The sequence below is a fragment of the Ambystoma mexicanum genome, chromosome 9 (genome assembly GCF_040938575.1).
Source record: "Ambystoma mexicanum isolate Mex_15411 chromosome 9, UKY_AmexF1_1, whole genome shotgun sequence".
NCBI lineage: Eukaryota > Metazoa > Chordata > Amphibia > Caudata > Ambystomatidae > Ambystoma > Ambystoma mexicanum.
Window position 1 is genome coordinate 579,535,267 of NC_090931.1, and position 16,946 is coordinate 579,552,212.

A 16,946-nucleotide genomic window follows, 5' to 3' on the forward strand; every position below is an offset into this window, starting at 1 on the left:
GAGGTTGTGATGTCATTTGCCCTATAAGTAAATCAGTTTGCATTAGAACTGGACTTTTTCCACTAATTCCAGGAGGCAGCTTGTTGCTGAAATCTTGCGAGAAACATCCCAGCAGAGAAGCCTTAATCTTGCATTGGAGAGGTTGGGACATGTTGCAGCTTCATATGGGGATGCAGAATAGAGGTAGCAGTGCCTCTGAATAGGCTTTAGCCCTCGAATAAAGTCAAGACCCCACTAGTGTCCATGCTTCCCCTCTTCCCGGCACGGCATGAGCACCTGCAATATGGCAACAGAATATGCCTGAGTGCCATGGTAGAAGTCCTGCTGAGGCTGTATCATGGAGGAATGGAGTAAACAATTCATTTACTGGAGGCTGCAGCGAGTACCCAGGTTGTGCATTACCTCCGAAGACTTTGGGAGTGTGGCAGACTATGAAACGACACTCTTATTTCCGGACCGCCAAGCTCATAATGACGCCCAATGACATCAATAGCAATCCATGAACTGGTAGTGATGAAAAAGGAAAAATGGGGACAACAAGAGATTTCTTTAGAAAGCCCCCTCCCCCACCTCAGATACAGGTGTTTTAAGTGGTCTGCAGAGCAATCCCAAATCTGCTAGTGAAACCAAAACCCGGTGGGAGACAGATTATTATGTTGGGTGTGATGAATACCTAATCGGTGTATATACAGACAAGATAACAACAATAGAAACACATCTGGGAACCTAAGTACCCACTGGCATATTGTATGCAGACAAGAAGGAGGAGATGCAGCTGAAGTCTCTGGAGAGCACCTCCACCCCCCCCCCCGCCCCTCCTAAGTCAAAATGTATACTTTCCCAGAGCTGCATAACTGTGCCACCTTAACAATATTTTTGGTACAAGAAAAGGCAGAAAGGAGAGTAAAAAGTCAGGGCTAGTGGAAATCAGCACTTCAATTGGGTAGGAACTGAAAAGGAGGGCACGGACCTCAGGGGTTTTGTACAAAACTTCCAGGAAAGGGAATTCTGACCAGATTTGGAGATGGCTAATTCTTCCATAGTGAAGGCACGGACTCCACCAGGGGACCAGAGGGAGTAACAACTGGTGTGGGACTAACCTCCCTGACAGACACCAGTTGCTGAACAGAGATACTGGCCCCTACACTAAGGAACCCTCAAAAGTCACTCAGCAGTGTACCTTTAGCTTTCCCAATGAGTGCCCTTCTACGCAGTAGCAACAGAGCACTGATGGACAAAAGATAGGATGGTGCTAAAAGATGAAGTCTTGCTTTAATCACCAGTGAAACTGAAAATACTGCTGATATGATGGGTTATTTATAACGTGCTTAATACCCAGAGGTTTCTAAGCACAGACCCGGGGATCGAACATGTTGCTCTGTGTCATCTTGCTTCCAAGCACGTTACCCCTGAGCTATCCACCCGAGACAAATGTACATTTTCACCAAATTGTAGGAGACCAATGTGTTTTTGGAGGGTTGCAGAGGGCATAGAAACTATTGGCAGTGATGCAGGAGGAGTGCTGGCCTGATTGCTAATTGAGGTTAGTGTGATAGAAAATGACACTGTTTGCATGTCGACGGGCAGAAGTCCACATTACAAATTCACGGTTATTCCTTTACCGTCTGCAGGTTTCAGTGCTGCGTTTAATGCTATTCTAATTGAGGTGCGTTAGAGAAAATGGGTTTATTCTTTGAGTGTTTGAACTTGGGGGTGGTCCGATTAGTTTCTCTGTAAATTCCTTGGATTAGTTTGAGTCAGTATTGACATACCAAAAGTTCTTCCTCTGTTGGACTACTTTTTCAATAAAAATAATTTGAAAGGAAAAACAAGAAATGACAAAACCAAATGGGTGCTATGCAGTCTGGTTTGTGGGCGACAATGAAGTTACAGGAATACAATCAATGATCTCCGATGTTCCAGAACATCCTCTATGGCAGAGAAGTTTTTGAATCGCTAGCCGTTTCATAATTATCCAGTCCTAGAATATGTGGGGAAAGTGCTAGATAGTGTGAGGGGAAAAATATATAATGTTTCTCATGTGTGATGGCAAGAGGGACTTAAGTAGCCAGACTTGCAACAAGTAAGACACAGCTGTCATGAGCTACATCTCAACATTGATGATAAAATTAATTTATTCTGGCCCGCCACTGACAAGAAAAAGGTTTTCAAAAGCAACAGGGGGCTATGGTGTGTCCAGCCGCTCAATGTCAGGCAGAACGCTTAAGAGTCCCCCAAAAGAATAGGTGCAGTTTTCACTTTTAGACTTTGCCACCTGTATTGCTTCAACTTCTAGACCTTGATTGCCTCAGAAAAATTAGAGATTGAAGAAAAAGTACCCTGTGGTTGAAGAGAAAGATAAAGACCTGATGGGGAGGAGACTTGTATTGCATGGTTGTGGAATTCTCAAGTTTTTGATTCCACAATTCTTTCCATCGCAAGGATGATCTAAAACCTTCTCTTGCACACCAGATTTCAAATTGGGTTCATTGAGGTAAGCAGGACGCCTCAAGATCCCTGTGAAATACCAAAAGTAACGTATGGATCTGTTCACTGAAAGTTGCTGGGAGGAAAGCACTTTAGCCAAGTTTGAAGAAAATTCTCCTTTTCACGCCAGAGGCACAAGATCAGAAAATGTGTGTTTCTTGCAGAACCAGAGAGGAAGAACTCGCCAAAATGAGTGTGAGTTTATTTATGTATACTTTAATGTGATACACATAAAAGGAAAATAAAAACATAATGTATACATAGAATATACAAAGAATTAAAATACAGCATGATTCCAAATTCAGAATTCCAAATTCCAGATTCAAGATTCAAAAAGATTCAAAACTATTGCTTCTTAAAATATGAAGTACGTGGGATGCAGAATAATGTTCAAAATTCGAAATTCAAAATTCAGAGATTCAGTAATTCATTCATAATATTATTATGCAGGATTTACAATCAATCAAGAATTCCATGCACGTAAGCAAACGTTCAGACAGGCAGAGATGGAATTTCGAACAGCCAGACAGGAGGGAAGCGTCATCATGGAAATACAATCCCACACATGCCAGCAGGATTTCCTTGACAAACCTCATTGGCGGAAATGGCCATACCCATGTCAAGACTCTACATAAAATGCCACCCGCTGTTCAAATGATATCCAAAAACGATAGAGGGCCAACTGCAGGCTCTTATTTTCCGTATTCAGACACCAAAGCCAAAAAGCCCTCTCAGTGAGTGAGGGCAAGTTGTGGCCATAAGGGCCCAAATTTCGTGCAATTATGGAACGCATAATGGGGCACTCTGTCAACATGTGCTTTCCAGTTTCAAGGCAATCATGGCTTTTGCACAATCGTCAGAATCTTTCAGGCAGTTTCAATTATTTGGCAGGCCCAGTGATCATCAGAACAGGCAATCTGTTTATCCGGAAAAGCAATAGAAACCTGCAGACATTTTTAGAAGGGCACAACATAAAATATGTCTGCGCTCTCCCAGGGTTATATAGGACAAGGGATGTAAACCCATAAGACTTCAGGCACTGGAGGTGGGCATGATCCTTTAACCTGTCTCAATCCAGCATTTTTCCTTGAACTCCTTACAGAGTTCCCAGTAACCTCGGTCCCAGTCAGGAGCCCAGTCAAAAGTGTTGAAAATACTTAAAGTGGACAAACCCTGACTGTACTTTATTACCATGTCTGAGCCCATCCGTCTTAATCGGTCACACTGTGGATTGGCAAGGGCCTTCAAGGATAGTAGGCCCACGTTTCAGTAGGAGCATGGTAGTGAAACAAATGCCCAATTCCAGGTGGATGATTTCCATCGGGATACAGTGGGGTCGGAGGGGGGCAAGTAGTCAACGTCAAAAGCGGGCCTCAGCCCTGGCAACCCAAGACAAATCATCCATGGTTAAAGATTCCAGACCATATAAGACAGCCGGGCAGAAGCACTGTTTGTACATCTTCAGAATGCCATGAAGGCTGAACTCAGCAGACTTTTTACTGAAGGCAGAAATCAACGCATCGCCTTCCTTTCTCTGACAGCTTGACATGAAGGGTAGTTTCTTCTGCTCTCCAGCTCCACCTCCAGGTACCTATAGCTCTCAGCATAATCTATACATATGCCCTCTATCAGAAGGGACGTGCGGGCTGCTCTTAAGTGAAGTGCATAACCTGGGTCTTTTGCCTACTGATGACTAGCTTGTTTTCATATGCATAGCTCCACAGACCCTCTGCTAGCTTTCTCATACCCGCAAAGGTCATGTCCATAAGAACCAGGTCATCGGCATGAGCAAGGTATTTGACGGCAGTGAACCAATCCTGGGCGGGCAAGTGTCCAGCCTCTCAAGATATTCTGGGAGGTCAGCTAAATGCATATTAAACAAGAATGGGTCCAATCTACACCCGTTTAACCCGTCTAGAACTGGCCAAAGGCCTAGATAATGTCCCTCCGTTGTCCAGCCCCACCTGCACAGTATTAGTGGAGTCGTTTTATAAAATGTAATAGTACAGATGGACAACCCGTGGCTGCTAGTTTAGCCCAAAGCCTCTCCCTAGGAACCAAGTCAAAACACGGACGTGAAGACCACAAACAATGCATAGAGACCATGGCCTCCCCTAATTCTTGTACCCTCAATTAATGAGGCCATAGCCCTCAGATTGTGTATAGTGGAGCAGCCTTGGCGAAAGCCCGTCTGGAAGCGATCCAGAATCCTATTGGAATCTGACCATGTCTGCAGGCGATCCAATAGGAAGGGGGCAAGCAGCCTACCGGGAACATCTAGCATAGCCAGAAGACGATAGTTACCCAGTAGCAGCCAGTCTCCCTTCTTATACACAGGGATAAGTGTTGCTGATAGCCAGGAGATCGGGATCTTACCTTCCCTCATCAACTTCTCGAACAGAATTGTTGCCTAGTGCTCAGGAGCATTTCTTAACACCCGGCTGCCAGGCCATCAGGACCAAGGGCTTTAGAAGATTTAAACTTCCCAATCTTAAGGGAGAGGACTTCCTGATGGATCCTGAATCGGCCCGCTTCCCAATTCCCAACCCTGACCGGATTCTGTATAGGAGTGGTTGTCTCAACATGGGCAATCCATTGTGCTTCACTCACAGGATTGATAACTTTCAGCCAGGCTAACATTAGCCTCCCCCAGGGCCTGTCATATCTTCTTACTATGACCAGAGCACAGCAATGCAGCCATCTTTCGCCAACCATCTTGTTTTAGGGAATAGCGCCACCATTTGACCTAGTGTCGATACCGTTTATCATTTTGAGGTGGTCAGGGACTCTGCGTACAGAGAACTTTTGCCTCTCGAATTTCCCTTCTCATTTACCTTTCGCAACACAAGGATATAATTTTGGAAAATGATCTTTCCCATCACATTGCATGACTTGGTGTTCTTGTCATGTGATGCAGAAATTTTGCAAATACCAAATTTTGTTGCAACAATGAAAAAACTGAGCAGAAGGATTTCCCTGAACAATCACTGTCACTGCTAGAAGATGTATATTTATTGTTTTATTGTTCAAACATTTAGACAATTCTGGATTTAAATGCAATTCACCCTCCTCTCCTCCAAGAAGATCTGCAAATTCCAATGCTAATAACTCCACTAGTACTGAAAAAACAAATATTCCTGAATTGTAGTCTCTGACAAAAAGCCAAATCAAGTGTTTTCACCAGGAGGAGTGAAGCCGGACACTTCCAAAGCTTTGGGTATCACATCCTTTAGAAGGATCCAGAGCCTCATTTGTTTTAGGAACAATAGGAATAAGGGCAGATAGTGTGCATAGGTTCCAAAACTGGAGGGTCAACGGGAGCTGGCATGACCAGGTGCTGAAGTTGCTCAGCCAGCAAGTCTAGGAATTTGTCAGAGGGCAAAACATTCAGCAACCTGACAATCGGAGAGAAAACCGCTGATCGTCTTCTCCTTTTCATGAAGGGAAAAATTAAGGCATGCCCAAGCAGGGAGGATCAACCAACATTTGCTGTATCAAAGAGGCAGGCAGCTGCTGAATATTACAACAGGCCTTGGACATTATACATTATTCCAAACGAATTCAGCAGTGACTGAAAAGGAGTAGAGATCACCAGGACAGGTGCAAAACCGGCAAGTATCTCTTGAATCAATGAATACCACCTGAATCATTGGGACAGCTGAAGTGGACAGTATAATTTTCACTGAGCACTGTATTGGGTAGAAAGACCCAACAGAATGTCACAGCGTAGTTAAAATCTAGTCGCATGCTCCTCGACCACATCTAAAAGTATGGTGTAAATGAATATGTAGATTACCAGCAGGATGATTACGATGTACATTTTTGAAAATCAAGTTGAACTGACCAGTTTCTCATCTTAAAACTGGTCAAACACACAAAGGATGACACACTCTTGAATGAATACTGGATAAAAACATGTCCTCCTTTGAAATGCAACCAGATACATCTGGCCATTAACTAACTTTCTGATAACTGCCTACTTTCACCATTAAAAAACAATAGTGATCATGAACACCATATCACTTCAGTAAAATGACGATCCAAATTCCTTCGGCTACCAATTAAAAATATTTTTCAAATCCTTCAGCCCTTAGATGGCATTATTTCTAAAGTGGATTTTATCTGGACAGAAGCGATTTGGTTGTGCTTTCTAAAACCATCTCAGTCCGATGTAAATCCTTGTGTCAACCTTAACATTGCCACATTCTAGGCTCTTGGTTGCTCAGGACGACTCAATGAAAATTGGCAAAGTCGCACTCCAAAGAAGGTCGACTTCCCCTCCTTTGCAGAAGAAATGAATACAATTTAGAAATGGTTTTAAAAAAATAAAATAACCTTTCCACTGAAATTGATGCTTTGGAAAACTGAAAACAAATATTAAATACTCGAAAAATGATTGGGAACAAAAAAAAAGTCCCTACAACCACCATGCCCATTTCCTTGGGTTGGGGTCTTCCAAATTCACAACTATGATGATAAACTCATCACAACCTGCTCTTCCGTCAAGTTTTCTAACATAACATCTCAATCTACCTCAAATGAGCCTTTCGAATTCTGGCCTGAAGAACATTTAATTGTTTTGATTTTCATCTAGTCTCAACATCAGAAATTAAAAATTGACATTATTTCTAAAATAAACTCAAAATTCTGTCCCAGAAATCCTCATCCCACAAATAATGTCAAAGACTTTATGATGGAGCTCAAACCCTTCATTACATCTGATTAATCAAACTCCTGAGCAGGATTTTGTGCTTACTAGCCTTTAACAGGCCTGTATTATTCTTTTACTCAAGAAACCAGATCTTGAGCCGCATCTGCTCAGTAGTCAGAGTACTTGTCAAGACACATTTTCCTTGGAAAACACTGGAAAAGGTAATCACCATGCAAATTCAGATATTGTCTAGCTTCACACCTTGCTGAGCAATTGGGAATCTGGCTTTAGTTCATGTCATGGTACAGAGACTGTTCTGATCAATTTCAGAGAGAGCACCAGCCCTGGAGCATGGACATTCTGTCTCTCTCATGGTTTGCTTGACCTGTCAGCCGCCATCAACATTCTTGACCATCACTTAATCCTTCAAAGCCTTCATTCAGTGGCAATGATATTGACTAAAGCTTTTCAAAGTTTCGACTTCTTTGCATCAGATCAATCACACTATTTGACATTCACCAGTTTCACTTATTGATCTTCCTCTGATAAATTCAAAGTTCTCACAGGTCGTCCCTTTCTCTGCTACCATTTAATGTATATTTAGAGTGCTTCCACAATCTACTTGAATCTCTGAATTTGGGCTTTCACCATTAAGCAAATGATTGCCAATTCTACTTTAAGCTCCAAGGAAATCCTAGTCCTGACAATTCCCACCAGGACTCAATCATTGACAGAATCAAGCAATGGATGAATGCAAACTGTCAAAGTTTAAATTAAAAGGAAAGTGAGCTGGTTCGGATTCACACACTTCAGAAAGGAAAACTCAACCATGCCCTGCTTACCATCACCTCACTACTGTATTTGGTCACGAAAGCCAAAGCTCTTGGGTTGCGAATGTTTCCTCACTCTAAATTAGCAGCCAACATAATACTGTGGTCAATAGTTCCAACCATATCCAGCTCCTTTGCCACATTTGTCCCAGTTTCTAACTGACATCTTGATATCTTCGCCAAGCTATTGTGAGCTTTAAGTTGGATTATGCCATCCCTACTTAACATGGGTGCCCCAAAATGCTGATTGCATTATCTTCAAACACTACTAAAATAGATACCAAGGACAACGTTTCAAGGCCGTACATTTTTTTTCTCTTAGCCTCGACTTATTCGAGCTTCTCCCAACTTTCAGCAAGATAATCTTAACATGTTTTTAAACTTATTTTTCTTTATAAAGTTAATAACACTGTAGCACCCTCCATTTTAATACTATGCCTTTGCATATTAGCGCTAGACAAGCACCAATTAACATTGCAATGTATAGTATAAGCGACTTTTGGTCTCAAATTTGTAAGATTGTTGTTGTTTTTTTGTTAACAGATACAGGACTTTGGTACGTACACATCTGCTCTAGTACCATGCTTAGAATCATTTTTACACTTCTTGCCTTTCCGGCATAAATCCAAACTATGAGCAGTACAGGAAGTTCTCCCAAGCAGCATAAGTGGGATTTTGCAGGATGGCAGAAATTCCCCCATAAACCATGTTCAGCACCAGGAGTTGTTATTGACCTCCAAAGGATGGACCTGTGGCACCACTGAATCCTTTGAGGAATTTGGCCAGAACCTGATCAAACTCATGGAAGCACTGCAAGTACAAAACTAAGCAGAGGACTGAAAGCCTCTCTATTACCATATTAAACTTCTTCTAAAAGAAAGGACAGTCGACTACAATGCATTCGTAGTGGTCCGACCATGCACGCTGGTAGACCTTCTGGGTACCTTCATAATCGAAGGTTTGAAACAAATGATCCCAGAACAGCACTCAAAGCCCACAAGGTTGGTAAGTGACTTTCTAGCCAGCAGCAAATTTAATTAGCCACACCATCCCTGGTAGAGAAACCTTACCTGCATTTAAAGCATGCACGTTGAGGGGGGAATTCACCATCACACCTGCTCTTGGGAGTCCATTCTTTCTCCAGCATATGCTAGATGAAAATCCTAAGCAATATTTTCATAATCTACCCCCCCACCCCACACTCCTGCAGGTGGCAAAGGTCTACATTGGCTAAAGATTGCCCAGGTATGGAATGCACTCTCTGGGCGGGTGTACAAAAGAGATGGGACATGCACACCAAATAAATGCTTTGAAGCTAGTGGCATACGGTACAGGACCCTGGGGACAAAATTAGGTATTGTACATTTTATTTATTCTTTAATTGTGTTTATTTGGAAAAAGCTGAAAGTAAACTAGATCCCCAAAGAAAAAATGCCCTACCAAAGAGGACAGATGAAAACATGAAACAATTTGACCAGTGGGTGGAAAAACAGCACACTTTTTTAACTGGAGGGTCGCCTATTAAGGACCTGAAGAAAGTAGGTGTGCATTTTTAGAAAAGAAACACTTAACAGAATATCTTTAATAACCTTATATTTAAGTGCATGATTCATTCCACACCAATTATGCACTACACTCATGTACCTAGCTCAGTTCAACAGCTAATTTACATGAAACCCATTATGAAGAACATGTTAAACTATGCATGCAAAAAACCTATCCTATTGACGCACGAGCTGAAACACGCTCATACCAATACATTTATCTCTCAGGTCATTCTGCAACCATTCAACAAGTGCGCATTTCCTCATTTTAAACCACAAAAATGATTTAGTATAAATGTGTTCTTTTCAGGGGTTACAAAAATGTATAACATGCAGGAGAGCTGGAGGTCTCACTAGAGTTTCAAAAAGAAACTTTTCTCAAGACAATAACCTTGAGTTCCCAAGACCACACAAGGTAGGTTTCAATTGAAGGGGTTCCGATTTCATGGCCAAATTACATGAGGGTAATTCTCATTCTTGAATCATCCTAAAGGGCGTAGGTATACCCCACAAAAGAATTATAGCCAAAAGGGGCCGCCAACTTGTAGATCATAAGAACAAGGTAAACTTCAATGCGAGCAGAGATTAGAAAGTGGGTGGCCCCAAGCAAGCTATGGGGTAAATGCCTGTATAAAAGTGTGCGCCCAAAGGCATTTGTTAATAGGTTTAGTTGGCCAGCAGAATTTTGGTTGCCCTAAGGCGAAAATAGTAACCGCCAACTGGGACATTTACAAGGAGGGGTGGAAGTGTCTGGGCACATGGATGGATGCTCCTAAACTAGGTATTCTAAAAATCCAAATTCTAGCATCAGACAGGTAATGGGACCGCTGAACCAGCCACTCTACTATAATCAGCGAATGCCTACCTAAATTAATCGCTATAAGGACCCGTAACTCTTATTTAGAGGAATTTGAACAATTCTTCTGCAATCGATCCATGGTGGACTTGATCTCCTTTTTCTGGTATTGGGGGCACTGGAACCAGGCAAGGCTACCCATTATGAAGTACGACGGGTGCCAGGATACTTAAGGCATTCGCTGAGCTGAGTGCCATCCTGACAATCTCCAGAGTTCTGTTGTCTTGCTACTGTAGAGAAATTACAGGTTAAGTCTCCTCAGTCTACCAAGAAGTAAAAAAACGTCAAGGATATCAGGCGGACCTACAGGATGTGAAATTCCATCAAGAAAAAAAACACATGGTTAAGTGGACAGGCACACTTTTTCCAGTACATTACTGGGCATCATGAGGAGGATAGCATTGAAAAGCGGATTGCAGACTTGAAGGCGCTATCCAAGACCACTCAAGACAACTTGTAAATGTGAAGGATTAGGTCTTCAGTATGAAAAGAACTTCTGCACTTAGAGATTCAACAAAAATATTAAACTATGGCGTGTAATCATGATAAAAGTACAGAAAAACAAGCTAACATTCTGAAGTTGCTTAAGACACTGTCTTTAAAGCAGTTCTTCTGCCTGACCTGCTGCAAGGAGCAGTGTTCGTAACAAGGTTGAAAGGAGGGATATGATGCAAGAACAAACTTCAGTGGGTTTTTCTGTCCCATATTTCTCACTTGCTAGCATTGATAATGAAGCAAACTACACCCTGCCTCCTATGCTATGGGACTTCAACTTCAAACAGTGTCTCTGCATGTGATATCACTACTGATGTGCTTGCTTTCAAAGGCACGATTTTAAGGCTGACACTTGGGACAGGCTTAGGAATAAAAATGACAGAGTGGTCCTTGAATCATGATTGAAACCTATACTCATGTCACTAGAAAGCTCGCAACTGGTTCGTTCCAGAAGCGAGGAATGCTTGTTGAGGGGGATGAAAAAGCTTCGATGAATTCGACATGGCCCTGAATTGAAGCATTGGTTTTGCCAGTTTATTTTTAAAAAATCTGTTTCCTCCTCGCTGATCGACAAACCATTCAATGGTAAGGCTGGGGTTCTATTCTAAGAACATACTAAGTGTGCAAAACAGTACTCAAATCAGTTATGATCCAAAGGAAGAAGCAAGTGGAAAAATAAACATCCAGAATTAAAATATTCAAAAATTGAAATGGGAAATATACACAACATTTAAAGAGCCAATGCATGAAAGGAACTCATGCCTGTACACACTTGCCCGATAAAATAAACCACACTTTTTTGAACAGCCCAAGTTTAGCAAAAACTATACAAAAATTATAGCACATGGCAAACACACATTCTTACCTGCTGCCATAGCACCAACTAATGGCTGGAGAAGGAGGACAAAGGGATAATTCCAGGCACCAATAATCAGGACAACACCCAGTGGCTCGTAATGGATGTACACGTCATCTGCCAGAGTCAGCAGGTTCTTCTGCACAGGTTGAGGGGCTGTCCATTTAGAGAGGTTTGCAATGGCGCTATCAACCTCCTGCAGGACCCCCAGGATTTCATAACTGTAAGAAGTGCATTCACTCTACAGAGACAAACGAGAAGCACACAAAAAGGAGTTTAATTCACAACTCTAGGAACAGGAAAAGTAAGACTTTACCTTTCTGGTGTAAGGGCATACAAAAAGGTAGGTTGTTTTCACAGATATTAAATCTATAAATATATTTGTGAAAGTGTGTTTTTATGTTCGGGGTTGGCTCCAGGCCCATAACAGTTGGTGGGGTGAAATTTTGTCCCAAGGCCGGCATACCAGTCTGGGGTGTACTGGCGATAGTGTAGTATAGGCGATTTCAGGAGATTGACGATTTTGTAGTTTTTGAAAAATACCAAGTTATGACAGAATAAAACATACCCAAGGCTATAGCAGACCCCCAAGTGCATATCAGCTACAGACCTGTGCAACACCGGGTGGTACCACAAGTGATTAATAAAAAGAATAAACTGGTCAGGTTAATTTATTGTGAAATCAATGATAAGCTTTATTCCGTTGTTAAAACCATCAAAGCACATGTTATAAATTATACATCATTCATCATGGTTTAACATATAGGTCATGGGTAACAGATCAAACATTTAAACAATTTTCAAACAAAAGAGATACAAAGTAGCTAAATATCACTAGAGACAACTATCAATTTCGTTAAAAACTCATTCTCCTAAGCCATGCCCTATACAGATACTTCACCACATTTTGTACCACAAGACTCTCACTAGTTATTGTGCAGAAATGTAATGCGTCCGCTACCCTGCATATATCATTTAGTCGAAACCTGGGTAGTAAGTATTTGGATCTTAGTGTGTCATTCCCAGGGAACAGCAACATAAATTGGGACACCATTTCATTTAGGGCCCCACACATCAAACAGACAGCTGTGTATTCGTGGGCCAGTTCACAGTATAAGCAGCAATGTTCAGGGTGCCAGCTCTCAGGTGCAGGAAAAGTGATCATGCATAGGGTGATTGTAATGAGCCAAGGTAGGGTTCGAAGCCAAAGTCCAACTTGCAGCCTGAATACTGGAGAATGCAGAAGAGTTTGAGGCAGGATACTACAATGGTCTTCCTGCACTCCTGTACACTCGCTGTCTCGACCAGGTGCGAACATTCCTTAGTCATAGCCAGTGATTATTCCCACAGATTTACCGGATCAAATTTGTGTGACCAAAATGTGATGTGTTGAGCCACGGAGTTGAGCAACTACAATCCAGCGAAATAAAATCTATCAGCATTGATCTATAGTCCGATAAGGCTGGAGAAGTACACACACATCCAGAATAGCAGTGGTTTGAGAGCTATGTCTTCGATGGGTCGGAGGACGCATTCCACATGTAGGATATTAGGAGTTGCCTTTGGCTGGATGAGCAAGGATTTTAAAAAGTAATTTTCTGTAACTCCCAAGGAGTCTAATTGGCATATCCCCAGATTTCTGCCCCATATATGGTGCTGCTTGCACAGGCTGCAGCCTACATAGATGCAGTGCTGGAGATAGTGCACCCCCACCATTTGACCAACACTTTCTAATGCCCCCTCCATATTTTTCCAGCTTCAGGTTCACCTTCGACACATACTCTGTCCAGAGACCATTCTCAGGAAACCGAGGGCCCAAATAATTGTAGGCTGCTACTTGCTCCAGCTGTTCCCTATTGACTTCTATGTGGATGCTTGATCCCCTAGATGATTTATGCCAAAAAAAACAAAAAAAAAGAAGAAATCAATGTTTTGACTAAGTTTATTTCCAGGCACAATTCCCCATACTTCGTGCAAATGTTTTCATAGCGTGCAACACAGCATCATCAGCAAAAATATATTGCTGGGTTGCGCATGCTACCCATACTGGGTGCATCCAGGCTGTTGGCCACCAACTCTTCTATTTACCCATTGATATAAAGGCAAAAGAGGAGTGGGTCCAATATGCACCCGTGTCGCGTGCCTCGCTGGACCACGAATGTCTGCATTCACCTCCTCGCACAGCAGCTTTACTGTCCTTTTATAGAGCTTGGGTTATACCTAGAAGGGCTAGTGGAATGTAATAAGCAGCTAGCACTGACCAGAGTTTGTTTCATGAGACTGAGACGAAGGCAGCGCACAAGTCCACAAAGATTGTGTACAGCTTGGTGTTTGTTTATTATATTTATATCGCGCACCTGACCCGGAGGTATTTGGGCGCCATCGGGTAGTCATAATTACAAGGCATAGTATAGACAGTTATGTACACGAAAGACAGTTTGAACATTCAAGGTAAGGTTACATTGGTACATATATACATATTAAACATTATACATATTATACATTGGGTCACAGCAGTAGAATGTGCCGATCACTTACGGTTAGTGGTATCAGGAGCTGTTGTTTTATGTTTTATTTAGTATCCAAGTAATAGCCTGACTTCTGAAATTGTTAAAGGTTTGAATGGTTTGAATATTCTGAGGGAGGGTGTTCCAAAGCTGGGCGGCTAATACTGGGAAGCTAGAACCTCCGGCTCTTTTTAGATTGTATCTGGGCACGTGCTGCAGAGGATTGTATGCTTTTTCACCAGGAGACCTAACCAGAAACATTGTTCCACTGCACCCATACCATCTTGGAAGCCAGCTTGTAGTCTACTCAAGATACCCTCTTATACAGTCAATGTCTGTAAATGATCAAGAATTACTTCTGGGTAGATTTTTCCTGCCTGCCTGCCGAGGAGGGAGATGGGTCTATAATTTCCCAGCATCTCACTCCCCCTTGGGTACTAGGACGGCCTCCTCTATCATCGCAAATGAAGACCTGCAAAGTTTATTTTCATATCAGGCTTGGACTTCACCCAATTTCTCTCGTTAAAACAATTAAAAGCAATTCCAAATGTATGTGAAGGGGACAAAGCTGCATCAGCATTGCCAATCAAAGGCAGCATTTGAATCAGCAATGCAGCCCAAACATTCAGCAAGGTATGCACCAATCTGTGTAAACTCTTTGGAAAGAATTTAAAGTACAAACCTGATCAGGGAGTGAGTGAATAGCATCAGGCTTCGCACACTTTAGCTGAACTCTTCCGACATCCAATAGTTTGCTAAATAACGCATGTTTAAAAGCCTCCTTGAAATAAGCCCAGCTTGCCAATACCTGTGCAAGATGCACTCAAGAAGGGGCCTCCATTACAGATCATGGGAATGCGGAACTCAAAAAAACAACAGCAACCCAGTACAAAGCTTGATGGGCAAAAAGCAGTTTTAATATAATAAAAAATGACTTCAGATAGCACCATGCATAAATGTGCTACAACTACCGCCAAGCTCTTTTTTATTTAAGGGAAGGTCATCAACTTTACAATGGGTCATTACCCTGAACCCAGAAGGGGATTGCGTGGTACAAAATTGGGAATTGCTATGATGTTCAGTGCATTCACAGGTTGTCCATGGGATGCTTTCTGTAAAGAGTAGTTGTCAAAATGGAATGCTTGTCTCGACATTAATTGCCTCGCTGGCGGCAAGTGAACGCAGAACCTCATTGCATTGCACAGTTCTGGGATGAGCATCGGTAGTGCAAGAAAGGGAGTATAATCCTAGAGGCTGTATGCCAAACTGCTAAATGATCTTTGGGTCAGGGGCAACTGCAATGCCACAGCAGCAAAGGAGGTTACGCGGACAGAAAAGCACTAGTATGAGGGACCTGCTCACAGTATGTGGGCAATGGCAGCAAGACCAGCGGTCTGCCAGGAGCACAACCGTGACTTGAAGAATCCAGCTACTTGCGATTGACTGGGCCGCAGAGTGCAGAGGAATGCCCCAATTACAAACAGTAATCTTTAATACTTCTAGCTCCTCATGCCTCCTTTCAACTGGTATACGAGAGGAGCCCACTTTTGTGATCGTACAAGTCCTGCAACGGGTCCTCTAGCTGAAGGCTCAGGACCTGGCACGCAACATGGTATGCGGGGAGAGGGACAGTTGGGAGCTGCAAGGTTGAGTTGTTCTCTTGCCAGCTTAGGAACGATATATGTGAAAATCAAATGCAGGTAAACTTTGCAACTTACTTCGGCTCCGTCCCAGTTTACGGCACCCACTCAGCACACTCCCTGTATGATACCAACTCCATTGCGCCACATTCCACCCCTGCCCTCCCCGAATATGGAATAACCGATGAAGTATTGGACTAGGAGGAAAAAACATCATCGTACAAAATCTGAGCATTACACCCACATGCATCTTCTTCCCAGTCATTACTAATTGATGTGTACCCAGGCATGTTAGCAGCTGCATGGAACTCTACAGACCACAAATGTTTGACTCCTTACAATAATTAAGACCATAAACAAACTAACAAGTCCAGAATTCCCCTACCGAATGCACAGTCATCAGAGCCCATGAAGTCGTTTCTGCAGTGAGACATGCATGTAGGAGGAACAGTTTACGTAGCAGCCCCGCAGAAACCATGGAAGAGACACCCCTTGCAACACCCATATCCACGATGATCTTTGCTGAAAGTGTGTCGAAGTGGCACTCCCACCTTAAGAGTATGCCAGCTTTATGATGTCCTTGATCCAAAGACTCTGTGAAGCTAAAAACTCCTTCCAACATTTCCTTGATGCCCCATATGTGATGATCAGACTAACAGATATTTTTGATGGTTTCAGTGTGTCTGAGAGATAACCGGTGTGACAGGGCATCAGTACCAAGAACCACTCTCACACCAAATAGGCCAAGGGCGTTTATTGGAGTTTTTACAGAGAATTGGCTCAGGGTACTTGGAGGTTTTGATCTATTGGGATTGGGGAAGTTGGCGCAAGGGCGGTCCCTCTCTCATTCGTCTGCCCCAGCCTTTCTCTCATCCCTAAGCCCAAGCATCCGTAACCGGGATATTAGTGTTATTGCCAGGTGACAGCCATCTGTCCATTGTTTGTTTCTAGCACAGCCCCCCTCCCCTTCTTGCACAACCCTGCCATGTTTCTCACCTGTGCAACATACTGTCCTATGGGGAACTGTTTCCTTTCTTTAGTAAAGCTGTCCTGAAGACCTTTATTCATTATTTTATGAAT

The 16,946-nt window shown here is 42.7% G+C and overlaps 1 protein-coding gene across 3 annotated transcripts in view; it reads right to left on the reverse strand.

The window, feature by feature from the left end:
• Positions 1–16,946, reverse strand: part of LOC138488301 (aldehyde dehydrogenase family 3 member A2-like) — an 822,258-nt gene that overhangs the window by 591,662 nt on the left and 213,650 nt on the right. For all 3 annotated transcript variants that reach the window (XM_069615183.1, XM_069615182.1, XM_069615184.1), the window contains exon 3: positions 11,729–11,960. In XM_069615183.1, the coding sequence (XP_069471284.1) occupies positions 11,729–11,960 (232 nt within the window). The remainder of the gene's footprint in view (positions 1–11,728; positions 11,961–16,946) is intronic.